The sequence below is a fragment of the Tachypleus tridentatus genome, chromosome 7, assembly GCF_004210375.1.
Source record: "Tachypleus tridentatus isolate NWPU-2018 chromosome 7, ASM421037v1, whole genome shotgun sequence".
In the NCBI taxonomy this organism is placed as follows: domain Eukaryota; kingdom Metazoa; phylum Arthropoda; class Merostomata; order Xiphosura; family Limulidae; genus Tachypleus; species Tachypleus tridentatus.
This window is the reverse complement of record NC_134831.1, coordinates 84,159,035-84,172,942: the sequence shown is the minus strand read 5'-3', so window position 1 is coordinate 84,172,942 and position 13,908 is coordinate 84,159,035. Positions and strand designations below refer to the sequence as shown.

Genomic DNA, 13,908 nt, shown 5'->3' with positions numbered 1-13,908 from the left:
TGAAAAACACTTAATATTTTAAACAACAAAGTAAAAGATTCTAGTTTGCTTACTTGGACTTGTAAATGGACAAACATTATTAGTTTCAATGTGCAGAGTTTTTAAATAAATAAAGTACTGACACCTGTTAAGTGATAAAAGTGAGTTATATTTCTTTGCACACAAAATAAGTAGTGTTATATAATCAAAATAATTCACTTGTACAAAAATAGACAAATTTACCTACAACACTGTTATTGTTTGTTTTGTTTAGGAACTGAGTCATTTTTCTTTATTCACAACACTTATTGTTTGTTGTTTATAAGAACTGAGTCATTCTTCTTTATTCACAACTCTCTTATTGTTTGTTGTTTTTAAGAACTGAGTCATTCTTCTTTATTCACAGCATCCCCATTGTTTGTTGTTCCTGATAACCTACTGAAAGATTCTTTAAAGAGAGGTAAAAGACGAGCTCAAGATTTGAAGTACGCTGAGAGGGAAAGTTTCAGAAACAGTAAGTATGATATGTGTTTCTCATGCTGAGAGGGAAAGTTTCAGAAACAGTAAGTATAATATGTGTTTCTCATGCTGAGAGGGAAAGTTTCAGAAACAGTAAGTATGATATGTGTTTCTCATGCTGAGAGGGAAAGTTTCAGAAACAGTAAGTATAATATGTGTTTCTCATGCTGAGAGGGAAAGTTTCAGAAACAGTAAGTATGATATGTGTTTCTCATGCTGAGAGGGAAAGTTTCAGAAACAGTAAGTATAATATGTGTTTCTCATGCTGAGAGGGAAAGTTTCAGAAACAGTAAGTATAATATGTGTTTCTCATGCTGAGAGGGAAAGTTTCAGAAACAGTAAGTATAATATGTGTTTCTCATGCTGAGAGGAAAGTTTCAGAAACAGTAAGTATAATATGTGTTTCTCATGCTGAGAGGGAAAGTTTCAGAAACAGTAAGTATAATATGTGTTTCTCATGCTGAGAGGGAAAGTTTCAGAAACAGTAAGTATAATATGTGTTTCTCATGCTGAGAGGGAAAGTTTCAGAAACAGTAAGTATAATATGTGTTTCTCATGCTGAGAGGGAAAGTTTCAGAAACAGTAAGTATAATATGTGTTTCTCATGCTGAGAGGGAAAGTTTCAGAAACAGTAAGTATAATATGTGTTTCTCATGCTGAGAGGGAAAGTTTCAGAAACAGTAAGTATAATATGTGTTTCTCATGCTGAGAGGGAAAGTTTCAGAAACAGTAAGTATAATATGTGTTTCTCATGCTGAGAGGGAAAGTTTCAGAAACAGTAAGTATAATATGTGTTTCTCATGCTGAGAGGGAAAGTTTCAGAAACAGTAAGTATAATATGTGTTTCTCATGCTGAGAGGGAAAGTTTCAGAAACAGTAAGTATAATATGTGTTTCTCATGCTGAGAGGGAAAGTTTCAGAAACAGTAAGTATAATATGTGTTTCTCATGCTGAGAGGGAAAGTTTCAGAAACAGTAAGTATAATATGTGTTTCTCATGCTGAGAGGGAAAGTTTCAGAAACAGTAAGTATAATATGTGTTTCTCATGCTGAGAGGGAAAGTTTCAGAAACAGTAAGTATAATATGTGTTTCTCATGCTGAGAGGGAAAGTTTCAGAAACAGTAAGTATAATATGTGTTTCTCATGCTGAGAGGGAAAGTTTCAGAAACAGTAAGTATAATATGTGTTTCTCATGCTGAGAGGGAAGTTTCAGAAACAGTAAGTATAAAGTTTCTCATGCTGAGAGGGAAAGTTTCAGAAACAGTAAGTATAATATGTGTTTCTCATGCTGAGAGGGAAAGTTTCAGAAACAGTAAGTATAATATGTGTTTCTCATGCTGAGGGAAAGTTTCAGAAACAGTAAGTATAATATGTGTTTCTCATGCTGAGAGGAAAGTTTCAGAAACAGTAAGTATAATATGTGTTTCTCATGCTGAGAGGGAAAGTTTCAGAAACAGTAAGTATAATATGTGTTTCTCATGCTGAGAGGGAAAGTTTCAGAAACAGTAAGTATAATATGTGTTTCTCATGCTGAGAGGGAAAGTTTCAGAAACAGTAAGTATAATATGTGTTTCTCATGCTGAGAGGAAAGTTTCAGAAACAGTAAGTATAATATGTGTTTCTCATGCTGAGAGGAAAGTTTCAGAAACAGTAAGTATAATATGTGTTTCTCATGCTGAGAGGAAAGTTTCAGAAACAGTAAGTATAATATGTGTTTCTCATGCTGAGAGGGAAAGTTTCAGAAACAGTAAGTATAATATGTGTTTCTCATGCTGAGAGGGAAAGTTTCAGAAACAGTAAGTATAATATGTGTTTCTCATGCTGAGAGGGAAAGTTTCAGAAACAGTAAGTATAATATGTGTTTCTCATGCTGAGAGGGAAAGTTTCAGAAACAGTAAGTATAATATGTGTTTCTCATGCTGAGAGGGAAAGTTTCAGAAACAGTAAGTATAATATGTGTTTCTCATGCTGAGAGGGAAAGTTTCAGAAACAGTAAGTATAATATGTGTTTCTCATGCTGAGAGGGAAAGTTTCAGAAACAGTAAGTATAATATGTGTTTCTCATGCTGAGAGGGAAAGTTTCAGAAACAGTAAGTATAATATGTGTTTCTCATGCTGAGAGGGAAAGTTTCAGAAACAGTAAGTATAATATGTGTTTCTCATGCTGAGAGGGAAAGTTTCAGAAACAGTAAGTATAATATGTGTTTCTCATGCTGAGAGGGAAAGTTTCAGAAACAGTAAGTATAATATGTGTTTCTCATGCTGAGAGGGAAAGTTTCAGAAACAGTAAGTATAATATGTGTTTCTCATGCTGAGAGGGAAAGTTTCAGAAACAGTAAGTATAATATGTGTTTCTCATGCTGAGAGGGAAAGTTTCAGAAACAGTAAGTATAATATGTGTTTCTCATGCTGAGAGGGAAAGTTTCAGAAACAGTAAGTATAATATGTGTTTCTCATGCTGAGAGGGAAAGTTTCAGAAACAGTAAGTATAATATGTGTTTCTCATGCTGAGAGGGAAAGTTTCAGAAACAGTAAGTATAATATGTGTTTCTCATGCTGAGAGGGAAAGTTTCAGAAACAGTAAGTATAATATGTGTTTCTCATGCTGAGAGGGAAAGTTTCAGAAACAGTAAGTATAATATGTGTTTCTCATGCTGAGAGGGAAAGTTTCAGAAACAGTAAGTATAATATGTGTTTCTCATGCTGAGAGGGAAAGTTTCAGAAACAGTAAGTATAATATGTGTTTCTCATGCTGAGAGGGAAAGTTTCAGAAACAGTAAGTATAATATGTGTTTCTCATGCTGAGAGGGAAAGTTTCAGAAACAGTAAGTATAATATGTGTTTCTCATGCTGAGAGGGAAAGTTTCAGAAACAGTAAGTATAATATGTGTTTCTCATGCTGAGAGGGAAAGTTTCAGAAACAGTAAGTATAATATGTGTTTCTCATGCTGAGAGGAAAGTTTCAGAAACAGTAAGTATAATATGTGTTTCTCATGCTGAGAGGGAAAGTTTCAGAAACAGTAAGTATAATATGTGTTTCTCATGCTGAGAGGGAAAGTTTCAGAAACAGTAAGTATAATATGTGTTTCTCATGCTGAGAGGGAAAGTTTCAGAAACAGTAAGTATAATATGTGTTTCTCATGCTGAGAGGGAAAGTTTCAGAAACAGTAAGTATAATATGTGTTTCTCATGCTGAGAGGGAAAGTTTCAGAAACAGTAAGTATAATATGTGTTTCTCATGCTGAGAGGGAAAGTTTCAGAAACAGTAAGTATAATATGTGTTTCTCATGCTGAGAGGGAAAGTTTCAGAAACAGTAAGTATAATATGTGTTTCTCATGCTGAGAGGGAAAGTTTCAGAAACAGTAAGTATAATATGTGTCTCATGCTGAGAGGGAAAGTTTCAGAAACAGTAAGTATAATATGTGTTTCTCATGCTGAGAGGGAAAGTTTCAGAAACAGTAAGTATAATATGTGTTTCTCATGCTGAGAGGGAAAGTTTCAGAAACAGTAAGTATAATATGTGTTTCTCATGCTGAGAGGGAAAGTTTCAGAAACAGGTATAATATGTGTTTCTCATGCTGAGAGGGAAAGTTTCAGAAACAGTAAGTATAATATGTGTTTCTCATGCTGAGAGGGAAAGTTTCAGAAACAGTAAGTATAATATGTGTTTCTCATGCTGAGAGGGAAAGTTTCAGAAACAGTAAGTATAATATGTGTTTCTCATGCTGAGAGGGAAAGTTTCAGAAACAGTAAGTATAATATGTGTTTCTCATGCTGAGAGGGAAAGTTCAGAAACAGTAAGTATAATATGTGTTTCTCATGCTGAGAGGGAAAGTTTCAGAAACAGTAAGTATAATATGTGTTTCTCATGCTGAGAGGAAAGTTTCAGAAACAGTAAGTATAATATGTGTTTCTCATGCTGAGAGGGAAAGTTTCAGAAACAGTAAGTATAATATGTGTTTCTCATGCTGAGAGGGAAAGTTTCAGAAACAGTAAGTATAATATGTGTTTCTCATGCTGAGAGGAAAGTTTCAGAAACAGTAAGTATAATATGTGTTTCTCATGCTGAGAGGGAAAGTTTCAGAAACAGTAAGTATAATATGTGTTTCTCATGCTGAGAGGGAAAGTTTCAGAAACAGTAAGTATAATATGTGTTTCTCATGCTGAGAGGGAAAGTTTCAGAAACAGTAAGTATAATATGTGTTTCTCATGCTGAGAGGGAAAGTTTCAGAAACAGTAAGTATAATATGTGTTTCTCATGCTGAGAGGGAAAGTTTCAGAAACAGTAAGTATAATATGTGTTTCTCATGCTGAGAGGGAAAGTTTCAGAAACAGTAAGTATAATATGTGTTTCTCATGCTGAGAGGGAAAGTTTCAGAAACAGTAAGTATAATATGTGTTTCTCATGCTGAGAGGGAAAGTTTCAGAAACAGTAAGTATAATATGTGTTTCTCATGCTGAGAGGGAAAGTTTCAGAAACAGTAAATATAATATGTGTTTCTCATGCTGAGAGGGAAAGTTTCAGAAACAGTAAGTATAATATGTGTTTCTCATGCTGAGAGGGAAAGTTTCAGAAACAGTAAGTATAATATGTGTTTCTCATGCTGAGAGGAAAGTTTCAGAAACAGTAAGTATAATATGTGTTTCTCATGCTGAGAGAGGAAAGTTTCAGAAACAGTAAGTATAATATGTGTTTCTCATGCTGAGAGGGAAAGTTTCAGAAACAGTAAGTATAATATGTGTTTCTCATGCTGAGAGGGAAAGTTTCAGAAACAGTAAGTATAATATGTGTTTCTCATGCTGAGAGGGAAAGTTTCAGAAACAGTAAGTATAATATGTGTTTCTCATGCTGAGAGGGAAAGCTTCAGAAACAGTAAGTATAATATGTGTTTCTCATGCTGAGAGGGAAAGTTTCAGAAACAGTAAGTATAATATGTGTTTCTCATGCTGAGAGGGAAAGTTTCAGAAACAGTAAGTATAATATGTGTTTCTCATGCTGAGAGGGAAAGTTTCAGAAACAGTAAGTATAATATGTGTTTCTCATGCTGAGAGGAAAGTTTCAGAAACAGTAAGTATAATATGTGTTTCTCATGCTGAGAGGGAAAGTTTCAGAAACAGTAAGTATAATATGTGTTTCTCATGCTGAGAGGGAAAGTTTCAGAAACAGTAAGTATAATATGTGTTTCTCATGCTGAGAGGGAAAGTTTCAGAAACAGTAAGTATAATATGTGTTTCTCATGCTGAGAGGGAAAGTTTCAGAAACAGTAAGTATAATATGTGTTTCTCATGCTGAGAGGGAAAGTTTCAGAAACAGTAAGTATAATATGTGTTTCTCATGCTGAGAGGGAAAGTTTCAGAAACAGTAAGTATAATATGTGTTTCTCATGCTGAGAGGGAAAGTTTCAGAAACAGTAAGTATAATATGTGTTTCTCATGCTGAGAGGGAAAGTTTCAGAAACAGTAAGTATAATATGTGTTTCTCATGCTGAGAGGGAAAGTTTCAGAAACAGTAAGTATAATATGTGTTTCTCATGCTGAGAGGGAAAGTTTCAGAAACAGTAAGTATAATATGTGTTTCTCATGCTGAGAGGGAAAGTTTCAGAAACAGTAAGTATAATATGTGTTTCTCATGCTGAGAGGGAAAGTTTCAGAAACAGTAAGTATAATATGTGTTTCTCATGCTGAGAGGGAAAGTTTCAGAAACAGTAAGTATAATATGTGTTTCTCATGCTGAGAGGGAAAGTTTCAGAAACAGTAAGTATAATATGTGTTTCTCATGCTGAGAGGGAAAGTTTCAGAAACAGTAAGTATAATATGTGTTTCTCATGCTGAGAGGGAAAGTTTCAGAAACAGTAAGTATAATATGTGTTTCTCATGCTGAGAGGGAAAGTTTCAGAAACAGTAAGTATAATATGTGTTTCTCATGCTGAGAGGGAAAGTTTCAGAAACAGTAAGTATAATATGTGTTTCTCATGCTGAGAGGGAAAGTTTCAGAAACAGTAAGTATAATATGTGTTTCTCATGCTGAGAGGGAAAGTTTCAGAAACAGTAAGTATAATATGTGTTTCTCATGCTGAGAGGGAAAGTTTCAGAAACAGTAAGTATAATATGTGTTTCTCATGCTGAGAGGAAAGTTTCAGAAACAGTAAGTATAATATGTGTTTCTCATGCTGAGAGGGAAAGTTTCAGAAACAGTAAGTATAATATGTGTTTCTCATGCTGAGAGGGAAAGTTTCAGAAACAGTAAGTATAATATGTGTTTCTCATGCTGAGAGGGAAAGTTTCAGAAACAGTAAGTATAATATGTGTTTCTCATGCTGAGAGGGAAAGTTTCAGAAACAGTAAGTATAATATGTGTTTCTCATGCTGAGAGGGAAAGTTTCAGAAACAGTAAGTATAATATGTGTTTCTCATGCTGAGAGGGAAAGTTTCAGAAACAGTAAGTATAATATGTGTTTCTCATGCTGAGAGGGAAAGTTTCAGAAACAGTAAGTATAATATGTGTTTCTCATGCTGAGAGGGAAAGTTTCAGAAACAGTAAGTATAATATGTGTTTCTCATGCTGAGAGGGAAAGTTTCAGAAACAGTAAGTATAATATGTGTTTCTCATGCTGAGAGGGAAAGTTCAGAAACAGTAAGTATAATATGTGTTCTCATGCTGAGAGGGAAAGTTTCAGAAACAGTAAGTATAATATGTGTTTCTCATGCTGAGAGGGAAAGTTTCAGAAACAGTAAGTATAATATGTGTTTCTCATGCTGAGAGGGAAAGTTTCAGAAACAGTAAGTATAATATGTGTTTCTCATGCTGAGAGGGAAAGTTTCAGAAACAGTAAGTATAATATGTGTTTCTCATGCTGAGAGGGAAAGTTTCAGAAACAGTAAGTATAATATGTGTTTCTCATGCTGAGAGGGAAAGTTTCAGAAACAGTAAGTATAATATGTGTTTCTCATGCTGAGAGGGAAAGTTTCAGAAACAGTAAGTATAATATGTGTTTCTCATGCTGAGAGGGAAAGTTTCAGAAACAGTAAGTATAATATGTGTTTCTCATGCTGAGAGGGAAAGTTTCAGAAACAGTAAGTATAATATGTGTTTCTCATGCTGAGAGGGAAAGTTTCAGAAACAGTAAGTATAATATGTGTTTCTCATGCTGAGAGGGAAAGTTTCAGAAACAGTAAGTATAATATGTGTTTCTCATGCTGAGAGGGAAAGTTTCAGAAACAGTAAGTATAATATGTGTTTCTCATGCTGAGAGGGAAAGTTTCAGAAACAGTAAGTATAATATGTGTTTCTCATGCTGAGAGGGAAAGTTTCAGAAACAGTAAGTATAATATGTGTTTCTCATGCTGAGAGGGAAAGTTTCAGAAACAGTAAGTATAATATGTGTTTCTCATGCTGAGAGGGAAAGTTTCAGAAACAGTAAGTATAATATGTGTTTCTCATGCTGAGAGGAAAGTTTCAGAAACAGTAAGTATAATATGTGTTTCTCATGCTGAGAGGGAAAGTTTCAGAAACAGTAAGTATAATATGTGTTTCTCATGCTGAGAGCTCAGAAACAGGAAAGTTTTCATCAGAAACAGTAAGTATAATATGTGTTTCTCATGCTGAGAGGGAAAGTTTCAGAAACAGTAAGTATAATATGTGTTTCTCATGCTGAGAGGGAAAGTTTCAGAAACAGTAAGTATAATATGTGTTTCTCATGCTGAGAGGGAAAGTTTCAGAAACAGTAAGTATAATATGTGTTTCTCATGCTGAGAGGGAAAGTTTCAGAAACAGTAAGTATAATATGTGTTTCTCATGCTGAGAGGGAAAGTTTCAGAAACAGTAAGTATAATATGTGTTTCTCATGCTGAGAGGGAAAGTTTCAGAAACAGTAAGTATAATATGTGTTTCTCATGCTGAGAGGGAAAGTTTCAGAAACAGTAAGTATAATATGTGTTTCTCATGCTGAGAGGGAAAGTTTCAGAAACAGTAAGTATAATATGTGTTTCTCATGCTGAGAGGGAAAGTTTCAGAAACAGTAAGTATAATATGTGTTTCTCATGCTGAGAGGGAAAGTTTCAGAAACAGTAAGTATAATATGTGTTTCTCATGCTGAGAGGGAAAGTTTCAGAAACAGTAAGTATAATATGTGTTTCTCATGCTGAGAGGGAAAGTTTCAGAAACAGTAAGTATAATATGTGTTTCTCATGCTGAGAGGGAAAGTTTCAGAAACAGTAAGTATAATATGTGTTTCTCATGCTGAGAGGGAAAGTTTCAGAAACAGTAAGTATAATATGTGTTTCTCATGCTGAGAGGGAAAGTTTCAGAAACAGTAAGTATAATATGTGTTTCTCATGCTGAGAGGGAAAGTTTCAGAAACAGTAAATTATAATATGTGTTTCTCATGCTGAGAGGGAAAGTTTCAGAAACAGTAAGTATAATATGTGTTTCTCATGCTGAGAGGGAAAGTTTCAGAAACAGTAAGTATAATATGTGTTTCTCATGCTGAGAGGGAAAGTTTCAGAAACAGTAAGTATAATATGTGTTTCTCATGCTGAGAGGGAAAGTTTCAGAAACAGTAAGTATAATATGTGTTTCTCATGCTGAGAGGGAAAGTTTCAGAAACAGTAAGTATAATATGTGTTTCTCATGCTGAGAGGGAAAGTTTCAGAAACAGTAAGTATAATATGTGTTTCTCATCTGAGAGGAAATGCAGTAAGTATAATATGTGTTTCTCATGCTGAGGGAAAGTTTCAGAAACAGTAAGTATAATATGTGTTTCTCATGCTGAGAGGGAAAGTTTCAGAAACAGTAAGTATAATATGTGTTTCTCATGCTGAGAGGGAAAGTTTCAGAAACAGTAAGTATAATATGTGTTTCTCATGCTGAGAGGGAAAGTTTCAGAAACAGTAAGTATAATATGTGTTTCTCATGCTGAGAGGGAAAGTTTCAGAAACAGTAAGTATAATATGTGTTTCTCATGCTGAGAGGGAAAGTTTCAGAAACAGTAAGTATAATATGTGTTTCTCATGCTGAGAGTTTCAGAAACAGTAAGGAAAGTTTCTCATGCTGAGAAACAGTAAGTATAATATGTGTTTCTCATGCTGAGAGGGAAAGTTTCAGAAACAGTAAGTATAATATGTGTTTCTCATGCTGAGAGGGAAAGTTTCAGAAACAGTAAGTATAATATGTGTTTCTCATGCTGAGAGGGAAAGTTTCAGAAACAGTAAGTATAATATGTGTTTCTCATGCTGAGAGGGAAAGTTTCAGAAACAGTAAGTATAATATGTGTTTCTCATGCTGAGAGGGAAAGTTTCAGAAACAGTAAGTATAATATGTGTTTCTCATGCTGAGAGGGAAAGTTTCAGAAACAGTAAGTATAATATGTGTTTCTCATGCTGAGAGGAAAGTTTCAGAAACAGTAAGTATAATATGTGTTTCTCATGCTGAGAGGGAAAGTTTCAGAAACAGTAAGTATAATATGTGTTTCTCATGCTGAGAGGGAAAGTTTCAGAAACAGTAAGTATAATATGTGTTTCTCATGCTGAGAGAGGAAAGTTTCAGAAACAGTAAGTATAATATGTGTTTCTCATGCTGAGAGGGAAAGTTTCAGAAACAGTAAGTATAATATGTGTTTCTCATGCTGAGAGGAAAGTTTCAGAAACAGTAAGTATAATATGTGTTTCTCATGCTGAGAGGGAAAGTTTCAGAAACAGTAAGTATAATATGTGTTTCTCATGCTGAGAGGGAAAGTTTCAGAAACAGTAAGTATAATATGTGTTTCTCATGCTGAGAGGGAAAGTTTCAGAAACAGTAAGTATAATATGTGTTTCTCATGCTGAGAGGGAAAGTTTCAGAAACAGTAAGTATAATATGTGTTTCTCATGCTGAGAGGGAAAGTTTCAGAAACAGTAAGTATAATATGTGTTTCTCATGCTGAGAGGGAAAGTTTCAGAAACAGTAAGTATAATATGTGTTTCTCATGCTGAGAGGAAAGTTTCAGAAACAGTAAGTATAATATGTGTTTCTCATGCTGAGAGGGAAAGTTTCAGAAACAGTAAGTATAATATGTGTTTCTCATGCTGAGAGGGAAAGTTTCAGAAACAGTAAGTATAATATGTGTTTCTCATGCTGAGAGGGAAAGTTTCAGAAACAGTAAGTATAATATGTGTTTCTCATGCTGAGAGGGAAAGTTTCAGAAACAGTAAGTATAATATGTGTTTCTCATGCTGAGAGGGAAAGTTTCAGAAACAGTAAGTATAATATGTGTTTCTCATGCTGAGAGGGAAAGTTTCAGAAACAGTAAGTATAATATGTGTTTCTCATGCTGAGAGGGAAAGTTTCAGAAACAGTAAGTATAATATGTGTTTCTCATGCTGAGAGGGAAAGTTTCAGAAACAGTAAGTATAATATGTGTTTCTCATGCTGAGAGGGAAAGTTTCAGAAACAGTAAGTATAATATGTGTTTCTCATGCTGAGAGGGAAAGTTTCAGAAACAGTAAGTATAATATGTGTTTCTCATGCTGAGAGGGAAAGTTTCAGAAACAGTAAGTATAATATGTGTTTCTCATGCTGAGAGGGAAAGTTTCAGAAACAGTAAGTATAATATGTGTTTCTCATGCTGAGAGGGAAAGTTTCAGAAACAGTAAGTATAATATGTGTTTCTCATGCTGAGAGGGAAAGTTTCAGAAACAGTAAGTATAATATGTGTTTCTCATGCTGAGAGGGAAAGTTTCAGAAACAGTAAGTATAATATGTGTTTCTCATGCTGAGAGGAAAGTTTCAGAAACAGTAAGTATAATATGTGTTTCTCATGCTGAGAGGGAAAGTTTCAGAAACAGTAAGTATAATATGTGTTTCTCATGCTGAGAGGGAAAGTTTCAGAAACAGTAAGTATAATATGTGTTTCTCATGCTGAGAGGGAAAGTTTCAGAAACAGTAAGTATAATATGTGTTTCTCATGCTGAGAGGGAAAGTTTCAGAAACAGTAAGTATAATATGTGTTTCTCATGCTGAGAGGGAAAGTTTCAGAAACAGTAAGTATAATATGTGTTTCTCATGCTGAGAGGGAAAGTTTCAGAAACAGTAAGTATAATATGTGTTTCTCATGCTGAGAGGGAAAGTTTCAGAAACAGTAAGTATAATATGTGTTTCTCATGCTGAGAGGAAAGTTTCAGAAACAGTAAGTATAATATGTGTTTCTCATGCTGAGAGGGAAAGTTTCAGAAACAGTAAGTATAATATGTGTTTCTCATGCTGAGAGGGAAAGTTTCAGAAACAGTAAGTATAATATGTGTTTCTCATGCTGAGAGGGAAAGTTTCAGAAACAGTAAGTATAATATGTGTTTCTCATGCTGAGAGGAAAGTTTCAGAAACAGTAAGTATAATATGTGTTTCTCATGCTGAGAGGGAAAGTTTCAGAAACAGTAAGTATAATATGTGTTTCTCATGCTGAGGGAAAGTTTCAGAAACAGGTATAATATGTGTTTCTCATGCTGAGAGGGAAACAGAAAAGTATAATATGTGTTTCTCATGCTGAGAGGGAAAGTTTCAGAAACAGTAAGTATAATATGTGTTTCTCATGCTGAGAGGGAAAGTTTCAGAAACAGTAAGTATAATATGTGTTTCTCATGCTGAGAGGGAAAGTTTCAGAAACAGTAAGTATAATATGTGTTTCTCATGCTGAGAGGGAAAGTTTCAGAAACAGTAAGTATAATATGTGTTTCTCATGCTGAGAGGGAAAGTTTCAGAAACAGTAAGTATAATATGTGTTTCTCATGCTGAGAGGGAAAGTTTCAGAAACAGTAAGTATAATATGTGTTTCTCATGCTGAGAGGAAAGTTTCAGAAACAGTAAGTATAATATGTGTTTCTCATGCTGAGAGGGAAAGTTTCAGAAACAGTAAGTATAATATGTGTTTCTCATGCTGAGAGGGAAAGTTTCAGAAACAGTAAGTATAATATGTGTTTCTCATGCTGAGAGGGAAAGTTTCAGAAACAGTAAGTATAATATGTGTTTCTCATGCTGAGAGGGAAAGTTTCAGAAACAGTAAGTATAATATGTGTTTCTCATGCTGAGAGGGAAAGTTTCAGAAACAGTAAGTATAATATGTGTTTCTCATGCTGAGAGGGAAAGTTTCAGAAACAGTAAGTATAATATGTGTTTCTCATGCTGAGAGGGAAAGTTTCAGAAACAGTAAGTATAATATGTGTTTCTCATGCTGAGAGGGAAAGTTTCAGAAACAGTAAGTATAATATGTGTTTCTCATGCTGAGAGGGAAAGTTTCAGAAACAGTAAGTATAATATGTGTTTCTCATGCTGAGAGGGAAAGTTTCAGAAACAGTAAGTATAATATGTGTTTCTCATGCTGAGAGGGAAAGTTTCAGAAACAGTAAGTATAATATGTGTTTCTCATGCTGAGAGGGAAAGTTTCAGAAACAGTAAGTATAATATGTGTTTCTCATGCTGAGAGGGAAAGTTTCAGAAACAGTAAGTATAATATGTGTTTCTCATGCTGAGAGGGAAAGTTTCAGAAACAGTAAGTATAATATGTGTTTCTCATGCTGAGAGGGAAAGTTTCAGAAACAGTAAGTATAATATGTGTTTCTCATGCTGAGAGGGAAAGTTTCAGAAACAGTAAGTATAATATGTGTTTCTCATGCTGAGAGGGAAAGTTTCAGAAACAGTAAGTATAATATGTGTTTCTCATGCTGAGAGGGAAAGTTTCAGAAACAGTAAGTATAATATGTGTTTCTCATGCTGAGAGGGAAAGTTTCAGAAACAGTAAGTATAATATGTGTTTCTCATGCTGAGAGGGAAAGTTTCAGAAACAGTAAGTATAATATGTGTTTCTCATGCTGAGAGGGAAAGTTTCAGAAACAGTAAGTATAATATGTGTTTCTCATGCTGAGAGGGAAAGTTCAGAAACAGTAAGTATAATATGTGTTTCTCATGCTGAGAGGGAAAGTTTCAGAAACAGTAAGTATAATATGTGTTTCTCATGCTGAGAGGGAAAGTTTCAGAAACAGTAAGTATAATATGTGTTTCTCATGCTGAGAGGGAAAGTTTCAGAAACAGTAAGTATAATATGTGTTTCTCATGCTGAGAGGGAAAGTTTCAGAAACAGTAAGTATAATATGTGTTTCTCATGCTGAGAGGGAAAGTTTCAGAAACAGTAAGTATAATATGTGTTTCTCATGCTGAGAGGGAAAGTTTCAGAAACAGTAAGTATAATATGTGTTTCTCATGCTGAGAGGGAAAGTTTCAGAAACAGTAAGTATAATATGTGTTTCTCATGCTGAGAGGGAAAGTTTCAGAAACAGTAAGTATAATATGTGTTTCTCATGCTGAGAGGGAAAGTTTCAGAAACAGTAAGTATAATATGTGTTTCTCATGCTGAGAGGGAAAGTTTCAGAAACAGTAAGTATAA

At 34.4% G+C, this 13,908-nt stretch overlaps 1 protein-coding gene across 2 annotated transcripts in view; it reads left to right on the top strand.

Moving 5' to 3' along the window:
- Positions 1 to 13,908, top strand: part of LOC143256075 (uncharacterized) — a 127,747-nt gene that overhangs the window by 93,619 nt on the left and 20,220 nt on the right. For both annotated transcript variants that reach the window (XM_076512747.1, XM_076512748.1), the window contains one exon: positions 386 to 493. In XM_076512747.1, coding sequence (XP_076368862.1) covers positions 386 to 493 — 108 coding nt within the window. The remainder of the gene's footprint in view (positions 1 to 385; positions 494 to 13,908) is intronic.